The sequence below is a fragment of the Lathyrus oleraceus genome, chromosome 1 (genome assembly GCF_024323335.1).
Source record: "Lathyrus oleraceus cultivar Zhongwan6 chromosome 1, CAAS_Psat_ZW6_1.0, whole genome shotgun sequence".
NCBI classification, from domain to species: Eukaryota; Viridiplantae; Streptophyta; class Magnoliopsida; order Fabales; family Fabaceae; genus Lathyrus; species Lathyrus oleraceus.
The window spans coordinates 415774439-415793680 of record NC_066579.1 but is presented as its reverse complement, the minus strand read 5'-3'; the positions used below and the strand labels follow the sequence as shown (position 1 = coordinate 415793680).

The 19242-nt window shown below is 36.0% G+C and overlaps 1 protein-coding gene across 1 annotated transcript; it reads right to left on the bottom strand.

The window, feature by feature from the left end:
* Positions 1 to 447: 447 nt before the first annotated feature.
* LOC127112821 (secreted RxLR effector protein 161-like) lies at positions 448 to 924 on the bottom strand. Its single transcript, XM_051046395.1, has one exon. The coding sequence runs from the start codon at positions 922 to 924 to the stop codon at positions 448 to 450; it is 477 nt and encodes a 158-aa protein (XP_050902352.1).
* Positions 925 to 19242: the final 18318 nt, after the last annotated feature.

Genomic DNA, 19242 nt, shown 5'->3' with positions numbered 1-19242 from the left:
GTGTCTGAGAGCAAGGTTAAGAGAGAGAATGTAGGAGGTAACGTGAGAGTGGCTAGGGTGGAGCATTGGAAAAATAAGGAAAAATTGTAATGATAGTCCTTGATTTTTATGCATAATTAAGTTGAGGGAAGAGAAAATTTGATTTCCATATCTCCACTTCAGTGATTGCTATAATTCTTCAAGCATGCAAATGTCCAATTTGCCCCTTAATTTTTCAAACTGATTTGCATATAAAGCTTTGGTAAAAATATCTGCTAGTTGCTTCTCAGTAGTTACATGCTTAAGAGTAACAATTTTGTCTTCCACCAGATCCCTAATGAAGTGATGACGGATATCAATATGCTTAGTTCTGCTGTGCTGAAAAGGTTGTTTGGAAATGTTAATTACACTTAGGTTGTCACAGTACAATGTCATGACATCATACTGGACATTGTATTCTTCTAGTAATTATTTCATCCAATTTAATTGAGAGTAACTACTTCTTGCTACAATATATTTAGCCTCAGTTGTAAATAAAGACACATTATTTTGCTTCTTACTGAACCAAGATATAAGATTATTTCCCAAGAAGAAACATCCTCCAGAAATGCTTCTTCTATCATCAGCAATGCCTGCCCAATCGGCACCATAGTATCTTGTAAGCAAGGAGTTTGCATTTTGAGAATACAACATTTCATATTCACTAGTTCCATTGATATACTTCAGAATCCTTTTCACTTGAGTAATATGACTCATTTTGGGTTCAGGTTGATATCTAGCACAAACTCCTACAACAAATATAATGTCAGATCTGCTAGTTATAAGATAAAGCATACTACCAATCATACTCCTGTATAGACTTTGATCCATATTTACACCTTTTTCATCTTTAGTCAGTTTCAAATGAGTTGATGCAAGTGTCCTTTTATGACTAGAATTTTCCATCCCAAACTTCTTCACTATATTATTGGCATACTTGCTTTGAGAGATGAAGATAATGTCATCAATTCATTTGACTTGGAGCCCAAGAAAGTATGTCACTTCACCAACAAGACTCATTTCAAACTCAAATTGCATCTGCCTGACAAAATGTTATACCATCTAGTTTGACATCCCTCCAAACACAATGTCATCAACATATATTTGAGCTATCATGAGTTTACCATGCTCTTCTTTAACAAATAATGTCTTGTCTATTCCTCATTTCCTGTATCTATTGTTAACAAGGTACTCAACGAGCCTTTCATACCAAGCCCTAGGTGCTTACTTTAATCCATAGAGAGTTTTCCTTAGTTTGTCGACATGATCTGGAAAGTTGGGATCTATGAACCCCTTGGGTTTTTCAACATAGACTTCTTCATTCAAGTACCCGTTTAAGAAGGAACTTTTCATATCCATTTGAAATAGTTTGAATTTAAGTAAACAAGCCACTCCTAACAATAGTCTTATTGACTCAAGGCAAGCAACATGGGCAAAGGTCTCATAAAAATCAACCCCTTCAATTTGAGTGTATCCTTGAGCAACACGTTTGGCCTTGTTTTTTGTTACAATCCCTTTTTCATTAGATTTTTTCTTATAGATCCACTTTGTGCCAATAACATTCATTCCTTTAGGCCTAGGAACTAAGTTCCATACTTCATTTCTTATAAATTGACCTAATTCCTCTTGTATAGCATTGATCCAAAATTCATCAGTCAAGGCTTCATTCACATTTTTTGGTTCAAACTTATAAACAAAACAAGCATTTGAGATCACATCTCTAGATCTAGTGGTGACCCTTTCATTAAGGTTTCCAATAATGAGATCTGTTGGATGATCTTTCTGAATTCTGATGGAGGGACCTTTGTTGACTTAGGGGTTATCTGGTCCAATGCCCCCTTATTCATTGTCTGACTCAATAACTTCCTCATTTTCAGGTGTGTTAATCTGCTGAGATGATGTCCCAACATCTTTCTTAACATCACTCCCTTTTTCTAAGATATTGTTATCCACTACAACATTTATAGATTCCATCATGACTTTGGTTCTGGAATTAAAAACTCTATATGCTCGGTAGTTTGTAGACTATCCCATAAATATACCTTTATCACTGCTGGGATCCATCTTTCTTCTTTGTTCACGGTCAGCTAGGATGTAGCATTTGCTTCTAAAAATATGAAAGTATTTGACAATGCGCTTCCTTCCTTTCCATAATTTATAAATAGTAGTTGAGGTATCGATTCTTAGAGTGACTCTATTATGAATATAGAGATCAATATTCATTGCTTCAACCTAGAAGTGGTAGGGTAAATGCTTGGCATGAAGCATGACTCTAGATGACTCTTGTAGAGTTCTGTTCTTGTGTTCAACAACGCCGTTTTGATGAGGGGTGATAGGAGAGGAGAACTCATGACCAATACCTCTAGAGGAGCAAAATTTATCAAATTTGCTATTTTCAAATTCCTTCCCATGATCACTTCGAATCCTGATAATTCCATTTTCCTTCTCTCTTTGAATCCCTTGATATAGATCTTTGAACACCTCAAAGACATCTGATATTTCTTTGATAAAGTTCACCTACGTGAATCTTGAAAAATTATCAACAAATACATAGGTGTACCTTTTCCCTCCAAGTATCTCAACCTGCATAAGCCCCATTAAGTCCATATGAAGATGTTCTAGAACTTTTGTAGTTGTCTGATGTTGTAACTTTGGATGTGACATCTTGGTTTTCTTCCCAATTTGACACTCACCACATATTTTCCCTTCTTCAATCTTTAGTCTTGGAATACCTCTGATGGCTTCTTTTGACATAATCTTTTTCATGCCCTTCAGATCTAGATGTCCAAGTTTCTGGTGCCACAGGTTAACTTCGTCTTCTTTGGATATCATGCATGTGGAAGTTTAGTTTGTTTGTTTAAATGACCACAAGTAACAGTTGTCCTTAGACCTGACTCCCCTAATTAGAACTTCATTTTTCTCATTAGTGACTAGACACTCTGATTTTGTGAAGTTAACTTTAAGACCCTCATCACACAATTGACTGATACTAATCAAATTAGCAGTCAAACCTTTTACCAATAGGACATTATCGAGACTTATGAGTCATGTACATGCTAGTCTTCCAACCCCTTTAATTTCACATTTATCCCCATCTCCAAACATGGCATAGCCGATTGAGTATGACTTGATGTTTTTAAGGAACTTCTTGACACCTGTCATGTGTCTGGAACATCCATTATCAAAATATCAGTCTTCTCGAGCTGAGGCTCTAAGAGAGGTGTGATCTATAAGGTCGGTGTTGACAGGCTTGGGTATTCACTCTTTCTTTTGATTAGCCATGGGTTGTGTTGGATACCTGGGATAGCCATACAATTTGAAACATAAGGGCTTTAAATGACCATATTTTCCACAGTAATGACATCTCTAGCGCAATAACTTGCCTTTAGTTTGGGAGTTCTGATGACTAGCATGATGTTGAGCCAGAGGTTTAGACATTACAGGTTTAGACTCCCTCTTTTGAGGAACAAATTTGGTCATAGAGCTTTCTCCTTGGTTATGCAGAGATTGATGTTTAAAGCCAATCCCTCTCAGATCTTCAGTTGCTTTTCCAATTTGTAAAACTTCATCTAACACATTAGATCCCTTGTTTAGCATTCTTACAGTCTTTGTCATCTTGTCAAGTTTGGAAGTCAACAATATCACCTTATTTTGGAGATCATAGATGGTGAATTGAAATCCTTCTTTTTCATCTTGTATTTGAGATATAATTTTCTTCTTTTTTTCTCCCAGTTGGCACACTTTTTCACTTCTGATGCAGAGTTCTTTGTAGGATGCAGCCGGTTCCTCATAAGATAATTCATCATCACATGAACTTCATCAAATTCATATCTTCCGATTAGAGTAGTAACATGTTTATCAGCTTCATTCTCAGGTTCACTTTCAGAGTTATCCTCATTAGACCAAGAGACAAACAACCCATTTTTTTGTTTCTTGAGATAGGTAGGACATTTAGCTCTAATGTGTCCAAATCCTTCACACCCATGACACTGAATCCCTTTACCTTGATTGGATCTCTCTTCAGTTCTTGTTCTTTTCTAGAAATCATTATTATTCTTGATGTCAAAAGGGATGTTCTTGACATTTGGTCTTGACTTCCTGTCAATTCTCTTTAGAACCTTGTTGAATTGTCTTCCTAGAAGAACTATATCATTGGTCATTACTTCATCAGTATCCAAGTCGCATTGGTTTTGTTCATCTTCAGTGTTGGATACAAACATTATGCTCTTGGTTTTCTTTTTGGATATGTCATTAATACCTAGTTCAAAGGTTTGGAGAGACCAAATAAGTTCACCTACTCTTATGATGTTGATATCTTGAGCTTCCTCAATTGCTATAACCTTCATGTCAAATTTCTTAGGTAGAGACCTGAGAATTTTTATCACTAGTTTTTCTTCTGACATCTTTTCTCCCACGACACTAGATGAATTATCTATTTCAAGAATACTCATGTGAAAATCATGAATATTCTCATCATCTTTCATCTTTAGATTCTCAAATATGGTAGTGAGAAGTTGAAGTCTATACATATTCACTTTGGATGTGCCTTCATGAGTAGTTATGAGGATCTCCCAAGCTTCTTTAGCTACAATACATGTATTTATCAACTTGAATATGTTTTTATCAACCCCATTGAATAGGGCATTCAAGCCTTTGGAGTTTCCAAGAGCCATTTCATCTTCTTCCTTAGACTAATCCTTTTTAGGTTTCAGTTCAGTAGTGGCCTTCCCATCTTGCTAATTCCCAATAGGATGTTCCCATCCCTTAATGACAGATTTCCATGTCTTATTATCGATGGATTTTAAGAAATCCACCATCTTTGCCTTCCAATAGTCATAGTTGGATCCATCTAAGATGGAGAGTCTGTTGATAAATCCTCCTTCCTTATCCATGGAGCCAAAAATTATCTTCCCTGGATCTCACCCAAAAATAGAGCAGGATGCCTGCTATAATACCAATTGGAATTCTGGAAAGCAGATCCCTGATGTCGTACACAACGTCACAACCTCAGGGTTAGTAAATTATCACACCACAAACAAGAACATGATTTAAATAACAGTATGACAGGAAATAACACAATCAGTTGTTAACCCAGTTTGGTGCAACGTCACCTACATCTGAGGGCTACCAAGCCAGGAAGGAAATCCACTATCACAGAATTAGTTTGAAGTCCTAAACAACCTTAAGTTTTACATATTTCTCACCTAATCTCTACCCGTGGAAGCTTCTATTTAGGACACTCCTAAATATAAGACCCGTCTCATTCCCTTCAACCTTACACCAATTAACAACTAAGAAACACAATCCACTCTTGCTTAAAAGCTTATGAGGGATTGTCTGTTACAACTCAATACACCAGGTCCAATTCAAGTATCGAGGAGATACTCTAATGTCTCACAAAAAGCACACACACGAAACCCTAATTTGAATAATATACTACACTCCTTCGACGCATTCTTAGGTTTAGAACCTCTCTATAAATAGCAATGGAAAGGCATGGGCTTCGGTCTTTATTTTTAGTAGATCCAAGATCTCTGCACAATCTTCTGAAGATATGATCCCAATCAAATCAGATGTTTCCTAAAATATCTTGACATCGTTACTTCGTAAATAAGTCAAGACACAATAGTCTTGTGCTTTATGGAAAATGCTCAACATAATACGTGAATTAAATCTTTAGAGAATCTTCAGATAAAACATTAAAGAAACTAAATCTCACAAGATACTTAAGCTAGTTCACGCTGCAATGATGAATCAACATGTCAGGACATCTTGTTTAACATCTGTAAAAAATACTTGTTTTTCCAAAATGCAACCAATCACAATATGTCAGACCTAACAAAAACAAACTTGCACATGATATTAGATAGCGTTTCTAAGTTGGTTTATTATATTCAAAATTATTTAGAGTATGTTTCACAACAAAAGCATGAATTATATGATTGAATAGACTAATTGAACCATATCCAATATATAAATAAGGTGACACTTTTAAATAGCTAGCTTTGTCAATACTCTATCTACTATGATCATAAAATGATGAATTATAGGCTTGTTAATAAATATTAGAAATTAAATAGTGTGTCTGTCACATAATGAATCCAAGCACATGTACAATGTGTCTCATCCTAGATCCATAATTAACTCTACCATAAAGCTTACGCTTAGTTGGTATGATGTGTTGACCATAATATTTACTATATTCTTAAAGGAGATGATCGATAACATGACTATTTTTCCTTATAGATTTGCAGAATATCATAAGATCATATGTAAAAGTAAGTGCGGCGGGGAATGGTTATCTTACCAACTGATAAGCATGTTAACTTACTCTGATCCACCAACATAGATAACTTCCTACTAAGTCTCTCTCCAGAAATGCAGAAGAGCAAAGGAGACGAAGGAGACCATTACTTCACTCCTCCAAATCAACAAAAAAAAAATAATGTAGTTTTTCTATTTATCATGATTGACAATTTGGTTGAGTGGAGAATGGTAAGAATCCAATAAAAAAAACTTGTGATCCATGTCAGAATGAAAAAGAAATTTAATAAGATAATGTCAATCTAAAGTATCAAAGGCTTTTATGATTTTTATGTTCAAAGCCATACTACCTCCAAAGAATTTATTGTCCAGCAAATTAATGGTTTCTGAAGTAATCGCAATGCACTCATAAATATGTATGTCGGCTAATGAAGTCTCTTTGGTATTCTAAAAAAAATTAGTAGCTAATATGGCCAACTTATTTTCAATGATATTAGTGATGATTTTGAATTGAAATTTTGCAAGTGCAAGAGGTATATAGTACCTAATAGAATCTGTTACATGTTGTTTAAGTATCAAAGTCCCATTGACTAAATTAGGATTAAGAAGGATCCAACCTTTTTCAAAGAATTACTTCACTAAATTGATCACATATGTCCCCAATATATCCCAATAGACTGGGAAAAAACATCCTCCAAAATCATCAGGTCCTGAAGAGGAATTACCATTCATATTTTTCATTGCATTCTTAATTTTCTTCGACTGAGGAATTCTAGTGAGATATACATTATTTGCATGAGTTATAAGTTATGGGATAGTTATCTCCACCACATCATTAAAAGTGTAACTGTTTTCCGAGAACAAAATTTTGTAGAAGTTACAATAGCAACATTATCTAAAACCTTAAGGTATTGGGTCTATGGGTCTTCTAACTTATTAAGTGTTCAACATTCACTTTTTCATCTGATGTGAGACTAATACTCACACTTGATATACCAATAATATCTACCTAAAGTGTGAGTCCATTCATTTTTATAGGTATGTCATCCCTCAAATGGAAGCGTTTTTCATCTATATCTACTTGAACCGCCGTTGGATGGAATCAACGGAACACGCCGCCTGACCACCCTTGCCAGGAAGACTTATGATACAAAGAGCCCTAGTTGAATCAGGCTTTGATACCAATGTTGGGTCATAAAGGAATGAGGGGATCATCAGGTCGGGCTCATGAGCAACCACACAAGTGAGAGAGTCACCACATATTAACCCATAACCTTAAGGTATTGGGTATATGGAGTATTCAACATTTACTTTTTAATCCAATGCGGGACTCATACTCAAACTTGATATACCAACATCATATTCAGTTTAATAAAATAATAAATTGTGTTAAGTTTTTCAAAATGCATAAAGGTGTTAATCTTTGAATATGTAAAAAACTTAGCTAACAAAGCTAACAAAGCAACGTCGTGTTCAATTAAATTAATTATGCCAAATCAATTTTGGCTAAAAGTGAAATGAAAATATAATAATTTATATTTAAATATATTTATATTAAAGAACAAAAAATTTAAATGTAAAAGTTATGTTTAGATTAAAAATTTATAAATCACAACTTCGAGAATAATTAATTCTATTTTAATAAGACATGAAATCAAACTTAGAATGATATAGAGATGAAAACTTTATTGCGGCCATTCAAGCAAAGAATGAGGTTAATGCTAATGAGAAGCATTTATCATAATAAAAATTTATCATAATAAAACTTTCTGAAGAAATAATAATATATATTATTAATGATTTGAATGAGAGTTTGGTGATTGAGAAAGAGATGACTGATAATAGATGAAGCAACATGATCTTGATCCTGTGTTTATGGAAAATAATGGTAAACATTCAGCGAATGATTCCTATGATTGTTTGCATTTGGAGAAGAATAATAATTTATGGGGTGATGAAGATAATCCTCTTGAGCCTCATTAGGAAGAGCTTATTACTTTAGTAAAAAAAAAGGTCAGTGAATGCATAAAGTAGAATGAAAATCAATACCGAGCCATGTCAGGTAAACACAACACCGGTGAATGAAAACCATTTATTGGAATGCTAGAGAATTAGGAAACCTTGATGCTAGGCTTACAATCAAAAATATTCGTGATCAACAAAAGTCTGACTTCACTACAAAAAAAAAGGATTTAGATAGGGCAATCTTTCGTTAAAATTCCGTCACAGAATATTTTAGTGACGGATTTAGTGACATGCCAATATTTGTACTGAATTTCAATGTCGCAAACAGTTCTGTGAGGGATTTCAGATTCCGTCATAAATTAATACGAAACTAATATGTCACTAACTATAAAATTTCGTCATTAATATTCCGAATGGAATTCGTTAGTAATTTATGAGGGATTTATAACTACCTCACTAGTTATGATTTAGTGAAGTTTATATTTCGGAATTAATGAGTGGAGACTAAGGAATATATACTCATTTTTGAAAAAAATTCTGAAGGAATAGATATGAAATTATGTTTTCCTATAATATGGGTCTCTTCCTCCTAGATACAAATAATAATTTAAATTCCTAAAAGAAGTCAATAACTTTCAAACACATCACAGAAAACATTCATTTACCAAAATAAAATACATATAAAGTGAAAATATTGATGAAGAAATAACACCAGCAACATTTAATAGCTACATTACAGTATACAAAAAAAGAGAAAACATATGACATTGGATCAGATACCTTGAGAAGGCGAATCTTTTGAAGTTTCTGAATATTTTGGTTCTTGATTTCTTTATCCTAAAAAACCCTCCTTCTTGATTGCTTGAGAGAGAAATTCTGAATGAAAAATTTCTGATGTGTTTCTCTATTGGAACTTCTGTGTATCACAATTAGGGTTTTTATAGGTCTACTTCTTGGTTTTCCATTAGGATTTTGTGGTCATGCGTTTTGCTTGTTCGACTTCCTAGCAAAAAGGGGGTTTTTTTTACCGAGATAACCCACTTTTTTCGAAAAAATTCCCAAAATACCCCACTTTTCAGGAAAATTCCCAAAATACCCCAATTTTAGGAGGAGGCGCCAATTGGATTGGTGACCCCTCTTGAAAATTACAGGGAGGCACCGATTGGATTGGCTAGGGCACCTGCCCTAGCCAATCCAATTGGCGCCTATGTGTAATTTTTAAGAGGGGGCGCCAATCCAATTGGCGCCTCCCTTAAAAAAGCCTCAAATGAAAAAACCTCCAATACTAAAGTTGTAGATATTTTCAAGACAATGAATTTGGATATAACTTTTGCATCATTTAGATTTTTTATGAGAAAGTTATGGGCAGTTGAAGTTGGACTTCTGAGTTTTTCAACTGTTATCTGACCTATAATGTTTTGTAGTATTGCATGTGTTTCTTTTAGGAATATAAATTTTTGTCCAACATAACATTTGAATTAGACATCTTAAATTTTCCAATGCACTTGGTCCCACTTCAAAATAATTAAGAATGAGTGAGTTAGGTCTTTGCGAACTTGACCCAAAATTAGGGTTTATGTCAAAACATGAGTATGTGAATTTTGCCAAAAGGGACCAACTTCAAGCCCTTCTGTTTGAATGATAAAATCCTCAAATGACAAAACCTTCAACATAAAAGTTGTAGATCTTTTCAAGATAATGAATTTGGACTAAAGTTTTGCATCATTTGCAATTTTTATGAGAAAGGTATGGGCACCTGAACTTGGACTCTTTGACATTTTAACTGTTATCTGACCTATAATGTTTTGTATTATTGCATGTGTTTGTGTTAGAGTTATGAATTTTTGTCCAACATAACAAGTGAAGCAGACATCTTAAAGTTTCCAATGCACTTGGTCCCACCTCAAAATAATTAAAAATGAGTGAGTTAGGTCCTTGCGAACTTGACCCAAAATTAGGGTTTCTGTCAAAACATGTGTATGTGAATTTTGCCAAAAGGGACCAAATTCAAGCCCTTCTATTTGAATGATAAAATCCTCAAACGACAAAACCTTCAACATAAAAGTTTTAGATCTTTTCAAGATAATGAATTTGGACAAAAATTTTGCATCATTTGCATTTTTTATGAGAAAGGTATGGGTACCTGAACTTGGACTCTTTGACATTTCAATTGTTATATGACCTATAATGTTTTGTATTATCATATGTGTTTATTTTAGAATTATGAAATTTTGTCCAACATAACAATTTAAGTAGACATCTCAATGGAGTTTCAGTCAAAACATGTGTATGTGAATTTTGCCAAAATGGAGTTTAGACAAAGAAACCTAATGTTTGGAGTTTACACAAAGATAAATTTGATATAATACGAATTGATATTAATAAAATTTGGATTTTACACAAAGAATCCTAATGGTGATGATCGGGATCACCTAAACGACCTCCGGTCCCACATCCCCTAGCTAACCTAACCCTTGGCCCTAACCCACGTTGACGATTCTGCACCGGTGTTTGTTCACCTGATGGTCCAGGAGCGTCATTACCTCCTACAGGAGAAGATCCGTTGAGGTATTCAACCAAATCAACATAGTCTTCAGTATTCAATGATGGTGTACCGGCGTAGCTGAGCTCATGACCCATGCCAGAGAAGTTGGGGTGTGGTTGACTCATGGATGGGCGACCGGGACGGTTGAAGGGAGACATGGGTGTGAATGATGGGTCTAGGAACGGTTGGAAAGGTTGTTGGGGTGTTTGGAAGAGATATGGTTGTGGGATGTTTTGGTATTGTGATGTTTGGGGTTCTTGGCTACCGTAGGAGGAGGGGCGGTTAGTGTTTTGGCTAAGACGACTTTGGTAGGGTGATGGTGTGGGTGCGAAGCGATGTTCGGTCTGAGGTTGATGGTCCATTTGTTGGTGGTGGTATGGGGGATGTTCTTGGTATTGGGGTTGGGTGAATGGCATGTTTTGGTTGTATGTTTGTGTGTTTGTGGAACGGAAAGTTTGACGGATAGGTGGTTGTGAGTATCCGGGCTGAGAATGTTGTTGGGGGTTAGATGTTGATCCTTCTTGTGTGTAACTTGTCTGGCGTGGGTCGTAGAGGTACATATCATCAGTGATGAATTGAAATCCAACCGATCTGTACCAAGCCATATAAGTACGACTTGGTTTTACCTCATTTGGCATGACTGCGTCAGTTAAGACATGGTCATGACGGTGCTTCCACTTGCGACACTCTGATCTTGCGAAGGTTTGCCAAGGGTTGTAGTTCCATTGGTTGTTCACTTTACGCATATGCCATTCTCCTAGGCTAGCTGGGGGGTCTGGGATATTCTGGACCATACCGAACTGCAGCTTCACACGATCGGTGTTGTGCATCTCCACTATTGTGAACCGTATTATCGATGTGCATGCTGTCCATACGGCTGCGTCTTCAGGGTTGACCTGATGCTCATGATCCATATTAAGGTATGGACGCCAAATGAACTGAAATGTTAAAGACGATAGGATTTAAATGAATGTAGAAAAAGTCAACATAATATGACGAATTAATGAAGTTATTTTGCTTACGTCTGTCGGTCGAAGGTGATCTAACAGGTTGCGATACTGAGTAATACAGTGTCTCGGACATCTGCTGTAATTCATCCCACGTGCCGACCATCTACACCAAAAAGTTAAAATAAATTAGTTATGGGTACTAAACTGTAAGGAAGTAAGTAAAGATATAGCAATTTAAACAACTTACTTTTTTGCATATGGAAAAGTGAAGGGGTTGTTATTGACCGGTGCTAGAGACGGTAGTCTTGACCATCCCCATGCTTGTAGCAAAACAGCACATCCAGAAAATGTAGATGTGTCTTTGTGGGAGTTTTTGCACAACGAACTATAGAGATAGGCTAGACATGCGGATCCCCAACTGTAACTACCTATTCTATCTATATGTCTAAGTAAAGGTAAGTACATAATATGCATGCTAGAACCACTACCTTCGGGAAATAAAAAGGATCCTAGTAACAACATAATGTAACATCTAGTTTTGATTATTCGAGCATCTTCGGTAGAATGCTCATCTAAATATAAACTATTATAATATGACTTTAGGCGTGAGAGTAGTATACCTTGACCTCTAGCATTATCATCTGACAAATCAGTGTCTAAAAGCTCCATGCAAATTGAATTTGCATAGTTGGTCTTACCATTAACAACTTTGCCTTCAATTCGTAGTCCTAAAAGCATGTAGACGTCTTCTAACGTCACGGTACACTCACCGGTTGGAAACCAAAATGTGTGTGTCTCTGGCCTCCATTTTTCGCATAAGGCTAGAATGAACTTGTTATCTATAGACCAAGACATAATCTTGCTAATGTGACCAAAACCGGCGAGTTCAACATAAGGTTGAATCATCGGGTCCATTGGGACAAATTCGTGGACTCGAGTTCGAAACCTTGATACATCCTATAATAGAAATAATATAACACTTGACTAAGTTGGTATTTCAAAATAAAATGGGGTTGGTGGAGATGAAACATAAAAAATTAGTATAAGAAGAAACTTACGTATGTTGCGATGTTTGCAACTGTTCCTCTGTGTGCTTCGCCCATTGTGAGTAAAGACATATTGTTGGGGAGTTGGTGTAGATGAAATTGGAAGATTTTGTTGAAGATGAAATTGTAAAAGAAGTAATGTAGATGAAGTAGTGAGAATGTTGGTGTGGAAGAATTGTTGAAGGAGTGGATGAATTTATAGGCAAATGGAGGAGAGCATAAAAAATTGTGTTTGCATGGTGTCTCCACCTCATTTGGCGACCATGTACAATAATAAATAGGGGGCGCCATTCAAATTGGCGACACCATAGGGTACATGCATGCAAGGCTAGTTCTGAATGCTTGGTTTCGAGGACTGACTCCACGGGGGCGCCATTCAAATTGGCGACCATGTACAAGCCTTAAGTGTAGGCGCCAAACCAATTGGCGCCACCATCTACATGTCTGACACGTGGCATTGTTGTCTCCTGCATGCTGAACAACTCACTTATGGATGGCTTGCATGATTGACACATCACCTCTGACCATCTTAGGTGTCCGACACGTGTCTGTCTTGTCTCCTGCATGCTGATGACTAGCTTCTTGATAGCTTACATGGTTGACACATCATGTCTGACCATCTTAGGTGTCCGACACGTGGTTGTCTTGTCTCCTGCATGCTGATGACTAACTTCTTGATAGCTTGCCTGGTTGATACATCAACTCACACTGTCTTGCAGGATTGACACATCATCTCAGACACGTGGCTCTCTAGTATCCTGCATGCTGAAGACTCACTTCTTGATAGGTTGCCTGTCTGACACATCAACTCACACTGTCTTGCCTAACTAACACATCATCTCAGAACTGTCTTACATGTCCAACACATGGCTATCTTGTCTCCTGCATACTGAAGAGTCACTTCTTGATAGCTTGCCTGGTTGACACATCAACTCACACTGTCTTGCAGGATTGACACATCATCTCAGTCACGTGGCTCTCTAGTATCCTGCATGCTGAAGACTCACTTCTGTCTTGACTAGCTAGCATGCTTGACACATCAACTCACACTGTCTTGCATGACAGACACATCAACTCATGACTAGCTAGCATGCTTGACACATCAACTCACACTGTATTGCATGACAGACACCTCATCTCAGAACTGACTTGCATGTTTGACACATTATCTCAGGGTAGCTTCAATGTCCGACACATCATCTCAGAATTAGCTAGCATGTGAGACACTGATACCATCTATTTAAGTGTCTTACTATCAACATCCAAGACACTTCACTCACATTCATCTGCACTTGCAAAATAGTTTTCATCTCCAAAATGTCATCTTCATCATTATACAATGTCAACATTCACTGCAACGGTGAAACTTTTGAGTCTGAGCTTCATGGTTTTTGTTTTAGAAACACTGATACCATTAGAGTCACGATGAAGAGAAATGCAACCTTTTTGCATTTGAAAAAAAGAATACAATCCTTTATAGGATCAGGTATTGTGTCAAAGATGACATATCAAAATCCTATATTTTTTTAGAATGGTCAATGCAAGTTTTTCCCCCTTAAGATACGAGACGATGAAGATGTTGAAAACATGTTTCTTAGTCATGAACATTCAGGCATGGATTGTATCGAGTTGTACATTACTCTACAACCATGTATACCATCTCAACAGTCTCAACTAACCGATCAGGATGCAGCTGGTGAAGATGCTGCAGATGATGCACAATGGTCAGATGAACTCAACCCAGAAGCAGAAGTAGAAATCGACGTTGTTGATGAAGAAGAAGAGGAGACTGAGATACAGGTTGATCACATCCTGAACAACGACGATGAAGATGAGGCTTAACCACCACCAATACCTCCTACTCATGCCTACAATCCTCCTCAACATATGACAAATATGGATCTTCACGACGATGAAACGTCCGACAGTGTCTTCTATAATCCGTATCCGAGACCAGTAGGCGAATTAAAGGTGGGAGACATGTTTCGTACCAAAGAAGAATGTGTCTTGGCAATCAAAACATTCCACATGAACAACTTTGCTGACTTTACAGTGAAACACACTGATTCTAGAAGGTATGTTATCGACTGTCGTAACATGCTTTGTAAGTTTCGTTTGGCTGCATCTTACAAGAAGAAAAATGACTCTTGGGAGATCGCTTCAATAGACCCACCACACAGTTGCGTTGCAACTAACGTTGAACAAGATCACCGTAAACTGAGCACAGCTTTGATATGTCAAGACATTCTGCCATTGGTAAATAAAGACCCATCAGTGAAGGTGAGTATAATTATATCCCATATCCGAACAACATATAATTATACTCAATCTTACAAGAAAGCATGGATTGCGAGGACAAAGGCTGTTGAACAGGTTTTCGGCAACTGGGAGGATTCATTCAAGGAATTACCACGGTTTTTATGGGCACTAAAAACTTATGTCCCAGGAACTGTGGCAATTCTGGAGACAGTGCCAGCAATGATGCCAGACGGAACCTGTGCTACAGGTAATAGAATATTTCACCGTCTCTTTTGGGCATTTTACCCGTGCATCAAAGGTTTCACTTTCTGCAAACCTCTCCTGCAAATTGATGGCACCTGGTTATACGGAAAATACAAGGGTACTTTGCTCATGGCAGTTGCACAAGACGGTAACAACAATGTATTTCCCATTGCCTTTGCTCTTGTTGAAGGTGAAACGGCTGGTGGATGGGGTTTCTTTCTTCGATATCTCAGAACGCATGTCGCTCCACAAGCCAATCTATGTTTGATTTCAGATAGACATGCTGCCATTGAAAGTGCCTACAACAACCATGATAACGGATGGCATGATCCTCCTTCTACACATGTCTACTGTATCAGACACATTGCACAAAACTTCATGCGTGCTATAAAAGATAAGAATCTTCGCAAGAAGGTGGTGAATGCTGGGTATGCTTTAACTCAATCGTCATTTCAATATTATCGTGATGAGATTCGACTGTCTAATGAAGATGCGGGGAGATGGATAAATAACATCCCAGTAGAGCAGTGGACAAGAGCATTTGACGGTGGTTGTCGATGGGGCCACATGACAACAAACATTGTGGAATGCATGAACGGGGTTTTCAAAGGGATTTGAAATCTGCCGATAACCGCCTTGGTAAGATCAACCTATTATAGGTTGGCTTCTATGTTCGCAACCAGAGGTGAAAGATGGAGTGCAGTGTTAATGCCGGACAAGTATTCAGTGAGTGTTGCATGAAGGTCATGAAAGAGGAGAGCATCAAAGCTACGACACACGCTGTAACAGTGTTTGACCGTCATAGACAAAATTTCAGCGCCCAGGAAATAATGGGCAACAACGAGGGGAGACCAAATTTAGCCTACGCTGTTAGACTACACAGAAGTTGGTGCGATTGTGGAAAATTTCAGGCCTTCTGCATACCTTGCTCCCATGTCATTGCACCATGCGCTTATACTCGTCAAGACGCTTACACCCATTTATCTGATGTGTACAAGGCCAGCACCATCATGAATGTATATAGTCAAAGCTTTTCAGTACTACCAATGGAGGATTACTGGCCTCCATATGAAGGAGATATTGTTTGGCACAATGAAGAGATGCGTAGAAAGAAGAAAGGAAGGCCAAACAGCACACGTATCAGAACAGAGATGGATTCCACAGATAAAATGATAAGATTATGTAGTATCTATCGTCAACCAGGACACAACAAAAACAACTGTCCCAATCAAGGAGCATCATCTAGATCTTAAGATTTTTGTAACATTTTATCTAGATCTTAAGCTTTTTGTAACATTTTATCTAGATCTTAAGCTTTTTGTAACATTGTATTTCTGTAACAATCAGTCATTATATATCATTAAGTTCTTGTTACAACGAGTTTCATAACCAACATCAGTACAAAACATCTGAAAACATAAATAATTCTAACTGATTACAACAATCAAATTAATGTCGTCTCGACCGAACATCATTTCCCTAGCATCCTTATCAGTCTTCATTCGCACCCAACCAAAGATACTGTCAAGTCTCTCAATACTTCTGATTTTTTCCCTTCTGGTATTTTCCCGTATAACCATCGAACCAGCTCCCTCTTCAGTTGATCTAACGTGGTGATGTTCCAAAACAGCATCACCAGTTGAGGTTTGTCTCTTGCATAAATCACCTTACCGTATCGGCGACGAACACCAAACATGATAGCCAAATGATTATATGAGTTGTGGAACAATAGGTCACATAACGCATCTATTTATAAGACAAAAAAGGCATTTTATGAGGGACTCGCCAATTGAGTTGGCGCCTCCTTTTAAAACCTACACAAAGGCGCCAATTGGATTGGCTAAGGCACCTGCCCTAGCCAATCCAATTGGCGCCTCCATTCAAGTTTTAACAACATTCGCCATATGAACAACTTTCATGTTCATCAAAAATCCATTTGAAACTTGGAAGTTCATCATTCATTTCAAAACATTATAGGTCATTTTGACAGAAACCCTAATTTTGGGTCAACTTCGCAGGAACCTAACTCACTCATTTTTAATTATTTTGAGGTGGGACCAAATGCATTGGAAAATTTAAGATGTCTACTTCAGTTGTTATGTTGGACAAAATTTCATAACTCTAAAAGAAACACATGAAATAATGCAAGACATTATAGGTCAGATTACAGTTGAAAAACTCAGAAGTCCAACTTCAACTGCCCATAACTTTCTCATAAAAAATCCAAATGATGCAAAATTTATATCCAAATTCATTATCTTGAAAAGATCTACAACTTTCATGTTGGAGATTTTTTCATTTAAGGCTTTTTTAAGGAAGTCGCCAATTGGATTGGCGCCTCCTCTTAAAAATTACACATAGGCGCCAATTGGATTGGCTAGGGCACCTGCCCTAGCCAATCCAATTGGCGCCTCCTTGCAATTTTTAAGAGGGGTCGCCAATCCAATTGGCGCCTCCTCCTAAAAGTGGGGTAGATTGGGAATTTTGCTGAAAAGTGGGGTATTTTGGGAATTTTTTCGAAAAAGTGGGTTATCTCGGTAAAAAAACCCAAAAAGGGTTTCAACATTTTTGAGTATTTTTTAAAATATTATTAAATTAAAAATAAAATTAGTTTGTAAATGTAAAGGAGATATGAGAGGGAAAATTAAAATCAATTTCAAATGATAAGGAGATGAAAGAGAGAAAATGAAAAAAAAATAGATTAACCTTTTGTTTTTCTTAAATTAAATATATTTCTAACTCGATCAACATGCCAACAAAATCATCTTCTTAATTTCATTTTGTATCATTGAAATTTATTTTTATTATATTAATTTTTATCTTAATTATAAGCAATTTTGATATCTCTATTTTGAATTTGTATGTGCATGTATATAAAATAATTAAAATATATATATTATTTTTATATTTTTCATGATTGAATAAATTCATATTTATAATTATTAAATATTTCATTTTAATTTATATCTATATTTTTATTTTAAAAAAAGTAATATTTATAAATAAAATTGTAACTAAATTAATATATATTTATTTTTGAATAATATTTAAAAAATTTGAACATAGATACGAAGTAAAAAATAACTATTAATATAATAAAAAAGCTACAACATTATCAAAAAAGAATTTAACTTTAATATAAAAAATAATTTTTGTAATAATTCATTCACAAAATTCGCCACTGATAGCATGTTACATAAAGAGTTTATGAGGGACTAATTAAAGAGGAATAAAATTCATTTCAAATTCTTTCACTAAATTTACTCTGATAAAATTTGCGAGAAAATTTGTGAGAGGGTATTTATGATAGAATAAATTTGTTACAAATATCCTAATTTTCGTTTGTCTGATTTAAATTATGAATACAATTTTTCCTTATAAAATCCATCGCAATTAGTGAGTGATTATCTTTCCTTACAATTTTTTTTCTCTAAATTGCATTTTTTTTTAGTAATGTTTACTTTTGGTTGTTGAACAAATGATTCTTTGTACTCATTTTCTTGCCAATGGTCTTAAAATATTAGTCTTAAAATATTTGCATTAAGCTTGTAGTTTTTCTAATCAAAATGGTGTTTATTATTTTGTTAGACATGATAGAGCTATTTGCAATTAGAATTGGCTAGATAATTAGAATATAATTAATTGACCCACTTTAATTAATTAAAAATCACTCAAAACATTGCCTTTTTATTATCTATTGAGGAGTTCGGGAGCGATACCCATAAGTGTTAAAAGGATAAATGTTGGGGATCCAAAAAATATTGACATTACATATCCACTCAAAACATTAAAACAGTGGAAGTATGAGTCACTTCTTTTATAAATTCAACATTTCATTTATTTTTAATTGATGTGAAATTTTAACACTTTCATACATGAAACCCAACAATCTACCCCACAAGTATGGGTCACCCACATAACTTGTCTTGATCAACTTCATCTCCCCACGGAG